The sequence below is a fragment of the Spea bombifrons genome, chromosome 7 (assembly GCF_027358695.1).
Source record: "Spea bombifrons isolate aSpeBom1 chromosome 7, aSpeBom1.2.pri, whole genome shotgun sequence".
Lineage (NCBI taxonomy): Eukaryota > Metazoa > Chordata > Amphibia > Anura > Pelobatidae > Spea > Spea bombifrons.
Window position 1 is genome coordinate 31,741,326 of NC_071093.1, and position 10,784 is coordinate 31,752,109.

At 38.1% G+C, this 10,784-nt stretch overlaps 1 protein-coding gene across 1 annotated transcript; it reads right to left on the bottom strand.

The window, feature by feature from the left end:
• Positions 1-10,524, bottom strand: LOC128501224 (solute carrier family 40 protein member 1-like). The gene is made up of 8 exons (XM_053470621.1): positions 10,173-10,524; positions 9,920-9,987; positions 6,434-6,593; positions 4,557-4,672; positions 3,849-3,975; positions 2,942-3,184; positions 1,981-2,643; positions 1-605 (listed from the first exon to the last, which is right to left on the bottom strand). The coding sequence occupies exons 1-8, from the start codon at positions 10,213-10,215 to the stop codon at positions 286-288; spliced, it is 1,740 nt and encodes a 579-aa protein (XP_053326596.1). The 5' UTR covers positions 10,216-10,524; the 3' UTR covers positions 1-285.
• Between the last annotated feature and the right edge of the window lie 260 nt (positions 10,525-10,784).

The window sequence follows — 10,784 nt, forward strand, 5'->3', positions numbered from 1 at the left end:
TTTTTCATGGTCTCGCAATTCCACACTATAAAATGTAATTTTACAGCAGGGTGTAATTACTGCATCCATAACCAACACTCACTGATAGCATGACTTTTGTAAAGGTTTTTTTGTGTAACATTGGTTGTCAACATTGATCACTCATGGTTATGCCATTAAATGCCATTTTATCATTTTATCCGAGTCTCCTACTAGCACTACAAAGTGTAACAACTCTAGAATAGAATAAACCTTTGCTACATACAATATAATGTTAAAAATGATGACACTAAACAGTATTCCTACTTAAACAACTGATGATTCTGCATGTTTCTTATCATCATGTGATGGGTCTGGGTCAGGGTTACAGCACGAAAATAGACGGCTCCCAAGATTAGTATAAGCATATCGGAAATACATGATGTGGCCCATGGCGACAAATGACACTGAAATAAGCACCAGCAAGCCGAAGGCTTCAGGGTTCGGGCCTAAAATCACCATGATGAAATGCATCAGGTCAAGGAGATAGTTCATTGAGTTCTGGACGCCATTTACGATGCCTCTTTCAGATTCAATGACATTTTCTTGAATAAGTTGTGTTACGGTGAGATCAAAGGACCAGAGACCTGAAAAAGAAACATTTGAAATAAATTAAAATGCTTGCGATGACGTACCACACTTTAAATAAGCGGATTTAAAAAGAAAAATACCATTGAAGATAAAATGTTCATTACCTATTATAAAATACACCTGAACCATTCTAATCAATTGTTTTATTATATATTCTTATCTTCTAAACAAATAAACATAATGTGCAGTAAACATGGCGGATAGATCATCTCAATGTATCGGGTGCAAAGACACTAGTGGAAGTACGGGGTATCTAAATCTTGGTGAATGAATATCCGGTGGGACATCTCAGCCAACACTCCAGCCAACATATGCACTACTGCATCTGACAGAAATCCCTTTAAATTCCCATGGTGTCTCCCTAGCAAATCCATACAGGATTTTATATGGCACTGATTTTAAAGAGGATCTCCCACTAATTTCATTTTTACATAATATTATGTTTTCAGGCAGTTGTATATTATCCATTTGTGTGCTTTCTAGGTCTATTATATTAGCCTGATCTCCTTATCATACTGCCCGTGGTAAAGAATGGTTCAGTTGGATACTCTTTACTAGTGAAAAGGGGAAATAAGTGTAGCCTTTGAGCAGGGAAAGTCACAGAAAATATCACATGAACGACAACGGCAGCCTCAAGATTTGCAGATAAAGAAGGGTTATTGGAAAGGCGGGAAAAGCTGTTTTTTTTCTCAATGCTTATCAACATAGAACTTTAGCACCAAGGAGATTTTAATTTTTCATGAGGCTTGCCTTTAAGTTTGTGAATTAGTGTTTATATTCATTGGAGCATATTATTTATACATCTTAATCAGGAATCGCAAATTTTAACACATTAGCACAACTGGAGAATGAAAATGAACCTAGAATGCAGTGCTAACTGCTCAAGAGCTTTCCGGGTTCTGGGTGGTTCCTCTGATGTCCTCAGTAACAGTTTTTGTATGAATTTCCTTCAGGTGGGGGTTAATGTGTGTTTGTAACCACTGGTCACATTTGCTTCACCAGCTCAGTGTGTGCCATGTGTTTTAGGACACTAATTACAGATGCACTAAACTTAGTAAATAAGTTTAGTTTGTCATGAAATGTGAAAAAACCTAATAGTCAATCTAGCTCATTTCAACAAGAGGATAGCAGATATTTTGCTCCTGCGCTATTATATTCCCCCCCCCCATATATATCATATGTTTAAAAATATAAGGTCAGGTAAGCCTTTTGTGCAGGAGCAGTTCACTGAGGTTAGCCCCCTTCTTAAGGCATAATGATATCAGTGGGTTGAAATGCCTAATTTCCCAGCTAACTCCCAGTTCAGTCAGTGAATTTCAGAAGTCAATACGCATGCACTGTAATATTAAAATGTTTACTTTAGTTACTTACCAACTCTAGCGGCAATAACTCCAGAAAACAACAGGCAAACTGAGATAAGTGACACAGGTGCATCAGCATCAGTAGAAATTGAGCTTGAGTTGTTTATTAAGTTCAGACCATCTGTTGTGAAGTTCACTTCAGGAGCACCACCGGATGAAATAGTGGGTAACGGATCTCCTTGAAGCAAGCGAGCACTGATATCATCAAATGGAGAAACGGTCAGGTCCAGTGGGCTTCCAGGCATGAAGACTGAGATGACACATAAAATGAGGCTGCTGAGTTGAGCTATTCCAGAAATGAAACCTGTACGGGTCAGACCCACCTTCCTCCTTAGCCAGGTGAAAGCCACGGTACCAGTGATGCCGGAAATAGCAGAAGCTCCCATAAGCAGGCTAAGGACAAAGCCGCTCAGGCCCTGAGTATAAGCGTAGCCAGTGGTGATACAGTCAAAGCCAAGAACAGTCATGTATAGAAAGGCAAGGCCCATTCCGGCCCAAAACACATCCTGGTTGTAGTATGCAACCCATCCATCTCTGAATGTGCGGAAGGGCTCTGCGATTTTCTCACTACAGCTGGGCTCCTTTAGTGATTCGATAGCTGCAACAACTTTCTCATCCATAAGAGACAGATCTTCAGTGAGCTTCTCATTGTTATTGGTGTTGCTGTCAATAACTGAAATTAAGAAAACAAAGAGTCCAGCAAAATAAGAAAACTATCAAAATAAAAGGCATAACACTTTGTTAATGTAACCCCTCAAGTCTTAAAGTTACTTTAAGACACTTGACATGTACACTTTCAGTAGATCAGCGGCATACTGAAGAGTGATGTCCACAGAAGATGGTTGGAGAGACACACAAGGCGTGATGCCCCAAAGCCAAATAATCACACAAAATAAAATGCTACTTGCATTCATTTAATGAACAATGATTATTGGTTTAATAAATGTAACATAATTAAATGTTATCAGTACCTTTAATGTTCAGCTGTTTTAATTCCTGGTCATTCTCTTTCTTAACGGTTTTATTAGCAAGTGCTGGTGTCTTCTGATACACCTTCCACAATAACATGTATTCCACACACATAGACACTAAATTCCATCCGGCAATAAATGCACAGCCAATAACTGGGGAGCCAAAGGTCACTATCTGTCCAACAGCCATCGGGGCCAATATATTTGTCAGCTGATCAATTCGCCTTACAGTGGCATTCATATCTGTCAGTAAAAACATAAAAGAAATAGTGAAGTGCTTCATTCCAAGGATTCCATAAACTCTTCTTTCTGTCATAACATCCAAGAAGAGTTCTTGACATAGTTATATCTAGAGAAAAAGACAAATGGTTAAAATGAACAAGATAACAAAAGTGCAGATTAAAGTGAAGGTCAGGGTTGACCAGAGCAGGGTCCTGGGAGCAGGGTGGACTAAAGGCAAAAAGTAAGCAAACAGGATGGAAAAGAAAAAACAGGCCAAGGCAGAAGTGTGAGACTGTGATCAACTCTTCAACTTCACTGCATTATAAAGAGCCAACCGCGGGCAATTTCTTCAGCAAGACTAGCAGAGCTGGCCCTTCACGGTCCATGGTTAAATCAGATTAACATTAACTATAAACTATACAAGGGAGCCTTGGTCCTTATTGCTGTAGAAGATCTCTGGGCATGGCGCATCATGACACATAATATTTGGAAGGGATTTAAGCATCCTATGTTGCTTTATGCTTTTTATATTTCTGCTTTATATGCTTGGATCAGTTATAAAGTATGACACTCTTTTTCTTTCAGGGGTGTATTTACAACATGGTAATGAGCTAGAACATATTATCACATTGTGTCTACCAAAACTTCCCCGTCAAAGAACAATAAGTAATATTAGAAGGTTTACCTGCTAACTTGCTCCTATCATCGCCTGCAACCACAACAATCCAGTCCCTCTGTATGGCAATAGAAGTGGCTGTGCTAGCCAGATTAGCGATGTTTGCTATTGTGATGACAAAAATGTAGCATGCTGTCTACAGGATAACAAACAAATGGGTCAGCATAATAAATATTGATTAGCAAGGAGATCACCAAGGTTGGTTCAACATATCAGACCAAGTGCCACACTTCAATACTGTAGATAAATTACCATCAGACATCATTCAATTATAGCTCCTTTTCATTGTTTTGCTTATTCTTAAATAATACACTGGGTTGCAGTCTGTAACAAATAAAGTTTTTTTTTATTTTTAATAGTCACAGTTTTCCAAGTGGTGGGATATTTTCCAGCCCCCCACCACTCGACTTGTATAATTACCTATTTCATAGTGTTACACTAGGCTCTAAGGTAATATGGCTGCAAAGATCATTAGGTCTACTTGATTGCTTGGTCTAATGATATAATTTCATAGCTCACCCACCTCATTTACTACTACCAGGCCAACATGAAAGAAGACCTCCACACCCCCACTTTATTACCACCTGAGGATGAGTTTGAAAACTGCCACCCTCCCTTGTGACTCTCCACCTTGCCATGCAACCCCTAACACCTTGACCTTACCAACGGATCTATAATAAAAATATGAAAACATTTCGATGCAACTTGGAAACTTACTAGAAGCCATCCTTTGTACATTGACAAAAGTTCTATCTTATAGATGAAAACCACCATCAAGATGATGCCACAGATAATGACAGAAACATTTTGTACAATCAGCGATGTTTGAGCCACTGCAAGAAAATACAAAGATTAATAGTTACACGCTTTTCTCATACCACAGAATAATTAAGCACGGTAAGCATATGTCAACTGAGTTAATGTCTGTAGGAAACCAGTACATTTGTAGCCCATCTGGGAAGGATTTGTGAGATAGGGCTCTGTGAATAGCCCACTTGCCAAGCTGCACAAAGACCCTGTAGATCCCTGATGCGGTAAATCTGTACAACAGGGCTTTCAGCAGAACTTGGTTCATTCTTGAAAGCAAACACAGAAGATTCCTACAGAACCAGCATACTTAGAATCTATGGTGAACTTGTATCCGGTTTGGCTGCGTTGAATTAAGTGATTCTCAAACAACAGCTATTTGAGTGAACACTATAGATAAGAATTTCTAACTACTACGAAAAATCTGTTAAAATGTTTTGACAATATGAGGAAACTTTTTATGCCACCTAAGTAGGGTTCACCTGTCCCTGTGAATGTCCCTAAATCAAGAGTTGCCCCAGTGCCCTGGGCAACCCTATTTGTGGACTATGTCATGTCCAGGAATTAAATAAGGATAGTGTAGGCTATGCTTTGCAACCTGCGTCTGCAAAATAACATCAGTAAATCCTACCAGTGAAGATTCCACCATGCTATCAGCTCTAAGGGCAACTAGGAACCTGACAAGCTGCTCTGTGATGGGGGGGGGGGCTTCAGGCATCTCTCTCTGTTCTTTCTGGAATGTGTGAGTTGCCCTCACATCCCTCTAGCTGACCTCTCCTTAAAGGGTATATTAACTTTTAGTGCTTTTCAAGCTTCTCAAGCTTTCTTTGTAACATATTTTAGCTGAGCTGTCGGCTTCCTGCAGGATGTTCATTAATTTTCAGAATAATACAACAAGATATGAGCCAGATATAGAATATACATATACAAAAAAAGCACAACGACACAAAAGCACAGTGTCTCTCCCTCTCTCTCTCTCTATATATATGTAAGGAAGAGTCGGTGTACATACTGTACATAAGACTAGAATGACATGAAACCACACCCACAACACAAAGAAATCTGGGAGGGGGTGGGGCCAGGACAGGACATGGGCGGGTCAAGCAAATTACTGACCCAGAAGCCAAGTAATCAGCTCTGATTTCTGGAGCTACCAGGTAAAATCTAGAGAGTTCTCAGGTATGCTCTTATGCTGGAAACCCCCTCTTAATGTTTTTTAATTTAAGAAGTACTACTAGTAGTCAGAGAGAAAATTAATATTAAAGTCCCTTGATGTTTCTGCTTATAATGGAATACAAATAACACACAATCTGGTGTCATTTAAGCATTAGCAGTCCTGTTTGTGCAAGTCAACATCAATGAACTTTGACTTTGTTGAGTAATGCTGTAAATAATGGGTTTATTCACAAAAGCAGGGGGTTTGTGAGTGTGCTGACATTATGAAAGAAAAACATAAAACACCTTTAAAATCAAAATGGACAACTGCCCTGGACCCAGGTTTATGGTTCCCTACTCATGGCTGCATTACCTGCTTACAGTATATCCTGGTGCCCAGAGAGTACAGACTGCAAACAGAAAAGCATTTCTGGAGAGGTGTGTATCAGCTCTGTACAATGCAAAATTCAACTACCAAACCCTTGTTGGAGTAGAAACGGTGGAAGAGCTTTGGTCCTTCACAATGCCCAGTTAAGCTAGTAAGTTGTAACCACAAGCCTTCCACAAATTCACCCCCCTTCTCCCCTTAGTGAATAAACCAGAAAGGATCTTATCTGAAGCAAACAAGGTACCTCTCAGTCTTGGGTTTTTGTCAACCCAGTCGCCAATTATAGCTCCAAGCAGAAGAACAGAACCTGCCACCACCAGTCCATAGACTGCAGTCAAGAGTAAACTATTTCCATAGAGTTCCACCAGAAAGAGAGACACCGCAAAATGCCACATTCGATCTCCCTGTGAAAAAAGACAATTATGATCATGATCAATAAAAAGTATATATAAGTATATATAATATATATATATTCTTTCAGAAGTTGTCAGTTAAAATAAAGTTGGGTGTAATGACCACAGCCACGTATGCGGTGGAATTGGATTTAATGTATCAACTGCCATCTCTTTAATTCAGGAACTCTCTTCTGTTTAATTCACACAAGGAACCCCATCTCACTTGCCAATGTTACCTTTATAGCCCCAAAAGTTGGCTTTATGTCCAACCATCCTGCTGCCTTAGCATACTACCCAAAATTGACTCTTTAAGGGCCAGTGTGTAGTGATATTCTTAGTATATGGATAACTATCAATGTTATATATTACTATTATTGATTTATATAGCATGATCAGATTCATCAGAGCTGTACAATGGGTACTAGGTGGGCTTTTAACCCCGTAAGCAAGGAGAGGTATGTAAAAACACCTAGTCTAAAACTCAGAATTTAACAGTTTGAAAACCAGCCATCATAAATAACCTATAAAACACGCTTACAATTCTGCCACTGCTTCACCAATGCCATTCTTGTAACATTTACAAGTAATAAAGCACTTTTGTCTACAGTTTGCCTTTAACCTTCATGCAGAAGTACAAGAAGTACTTGATATATAGAGGTGCCTTAAAATAACTTCTTTTGCAACACAACTGACTCCTGGAACCAGTTATGTAATTAAATCCCTCTCCAGTTTTGTACGCTCAGACCACTTGAAAGGTCCACCTGTAGTCCTTTCGAAACATACCCAGTACAAATATTAGGCTCATACATTACTTCATACGATGGTTTTGTAACAAATTGATAGTGTTCAGTTTAATTTATATGCCGTAAATGTAGGCTTTAGAAAAGCAGTGATGATATACAAAACAACGGGTGACAGACCCGTAAAATATCTGAATATCTGTATGTTTTGGCTGTAGAAAAACTACCCTTAAAATCCATCTTCCAACAGTAACTTAATGCTCTACATTTCGCAACTGCCTTGAGTTGTGTGACCCTCCATAGGGCCTCTTATTTCCAAAGGGATTAGCTAATTCCAAGTCAATACCATACAAGAAAAGGTTTGAAAATAACTCACCAAGGACAGACAGCCGCTCAATAGCCTGTCCTACGGTACATTCCTGCTTGGGAGCATCTCTAGTTTTAGCTCCATCAACATATCAGTCTGATCCTGCCACAAGTGCAGTCCAGACGTGGACCTCCTTTCTCTCTTTTGCCATAATACCACTTAAAAGTGGATGTGGGCACCTGACCTACATTGGTGTCACCTAAATTAAATGTATTTATCGAACTTAATATTATAGATTGTTTGGATACATAAAACGTGTTAAATGGTCTGTTCTAGAAACTAAGGAAAATGGAAGGTTCAGATCAGGAAGTAACTATGATACATGTTCTGAATAAAAAAGGCGCTTATTTTATCAATAAAATGTGCAGCAAAGCAAAAACATGCATGCTGTTTACCTTTAGGAAACACAAACAGATATGAAAATCAGTGAAAAAAAGTTTTGCACTCTGTAATTCCAGAGAAATTCTTCATACATATAAAAGAAAATTAAAATCAAAATTTATTAGCAAGCTTTATTTCATAAAAAGTGCATTATTATGTTTTTTAAGCAAGCGGCACACATATAGGGGACAATTAAAGCTTTTTTTTTTACCGTTTTATACTTTGTCCTCTATGCTTTCTTTATATTAGTTGTATTTTCTTGTATATGTTTGTATTGGATATGTTTTTGTTTTCTCGTATATGTTTGTATTGGATATGTTTTTATTTTCTTGTATATGTTTGGAGAATTTCTCTGAAATTACAGCACAGATATTATAGAAGACATTACAACAAACTCTTTTACGTGCAAGACTTTTTTTTCACCGATACATGTTCTGGCTCACATGTCCGTGAACTCAGCTTTGCTAAGACTAAGTGCTTTGCAGGTCTGTTTTTGGAATAAGAAAAAAAAGTAAGAAAAACAACAAATGCAAATATAAAGAATGTTTAACTTATTGTTCTTCAAACATTTTTTTCTGCAAAGAGCCATTAACAGAGCTGTTCGTCTTGTCTGGATAAGAGACATTTCACCTGCCCGCGGTTCTTATCAAAATGGTTAGAAAGCTTATCAGCTTTTTGGGACTTGCAAGCATATTTCAGCTCAAAGAGCTTACATTGCGTCACACTTTGCAGAAAACAATTTATCTTTAAAAACATTTACTCTGAAAATATTTCCTGTTCTTGTCTAATGAAGCAGTAAAGCATCAACTTAGCTTAAAAAATAAATTGTTGGCAACATTAGAGAAATCAACACTTCACAATTAGTAATAAATATGATAACAATAACTATATAATGGTAACAATATGTTACCATTATCTTATGCGTCACAAAGCTTTGTTGTTGGAAGACTAATTATAGCCCTAATCTTAATATAAACTCTTGGTTACGCTCACAACGATCTACCTATCTTCAGGTGCTGATCTAAATTCAACATGAAAAATATATTTGGATTGGACAATATTAATATAAATAATTTAAATATAATTTAATATAATAATTCAAATATTAATATTATGTAATATTATAATTCTATATATTGTTCTATAATAATAATTATGTACACAGTCTTAGTCTAACTAATTAACAATGTATTAGACAGTTTCAAAGGGCCTTAATTTTAATACATGGTATTTAAATAAATACAGCTGTATTATCTGTTTGTGTTATGTGTTATACAGGTTGCAAGTAACTCTCTGTATGTATATACATTAAAAAAAAAATCCTTATTGTTCGGGTGAACATAGTGAAGTAGAGCACTTCTGGGGTAAGGTCCTGAAAGTGGAGCAGTCACCATGGAATTAACTAAATGTCTCTACTTTCCACAATTAGCACTTGTATCAGAAGTGATCTTTATCGATTATGGCATAATGTGACCTTGGCTATGTTAAAGCTGTATTTCATTATAGCCAGTAGTGCAGTTCATTTTACAGGGGCGTAAAACATTAATGAATAATAGCAAAGGTAATAACGAAGCATTTTTGCTCTAATTGTTCAAACAAACGTTGGCAAAAGTAGAAGAACAGACCAAAATATTGACTAGGATGAATTAGCTGGATCTTTTAAATAATTGAGTGTTTTATGTTGAATATTTTCACTGCATGTATGATACTAAAGCAAGCAGAGTGCCAAGTGCACACCTAGTGGGCATATCGAGTACTACACCGACATAGATCGTGGGGAAAAAAATAAACGCGTATTTGCCATGGTTTGAACAAATTATATACTCACTTATGGTATATGTACTTACCCATGTGGACAGAGAGTGGCCAAGGTACATGAGAAACTTGGCAGATGTGAAGTAGTTAACACATGATCCTACAACAAGAATAGATTTCAGTGACAGGGGACTACAGCAAAAACCAACGCGCATACGTTACAAGGTGTGCAACATTATGTGTTACCCGTAAATGCATAAACACGCATTCCTGTCCAAGGCATATTTAACATGCATTAAAACAGTACAGAAGCGAGATCAACCCCAAACTGGGTACAGTACTCACCACAGCAGCCATCCTCGCGTTTCTTGTCTTCCGATTTAGCCATTGTAATATTCTAGTGCATTAATATTCCTTCCTATCTTATATTTTTGTGTACGATTTCTATAGGCTCCAAGGATTAGGGTTGACAATCTATAAAAGCACGAATGTGTCAAAACAGATCGGATTCTCCTATTCCTTCTTTCCAAACTTAGCTATCACTGTAGCTGAAGTTGGAAAGTAATTGCCTTATGCAATAGAAGAGCGAAAAGGGGATCTAGAAAATCTAGAGACCCCTCTCCCCTAGGCTAAAGCCCCCTCTGTCCGCTCCGGACCCCGATCTGAGGTGCTATGTGGAAAGATTCTTCGCTATCCGTAAATAGGGTGTCAACAGCAGAGAAGTGGATGCCGCCCACGATGACCGTAGGAGCCAATCGTGTTCTACTAATCTGCATTACCCCGCCCACTAACTGTGTTTCGCGAAGCGTATGCTATGTCAGATAAACTGCGTACTAAACAGTGTATAAGAGCGCTTTGTCCTGCGTGCTTCTATTGTGAACAGTGTCTTCCGGGTGATACCCGCTACCCCACCCAAAGCTTTCTGTGGTGGTCTGTTATTATTGTATACAATGTAAA

Coding starts and splice junctions, on each gene's coding strand:
- LOC128501224 (XM_053470621.1), bottom strand. CDS start 10,215: ATGGCTAAATCGGAAGACAAGAAACGCGAGGATGGCTGCTGTG. Junction 2,644..2,941: donor AAAACAGCTGAACATTAAAG/GTACTGATAACA, acceptor TCTTAATTTCAG/TTATTGACAGCAACACCAAT. Junction 606..1,980: donor AGTTATTGCCGCTAGAGTTG/GTAAGTAACTAA, acceptor TTTCTTTTTCAG/GTCTCTGGTCCTTTGATCTC.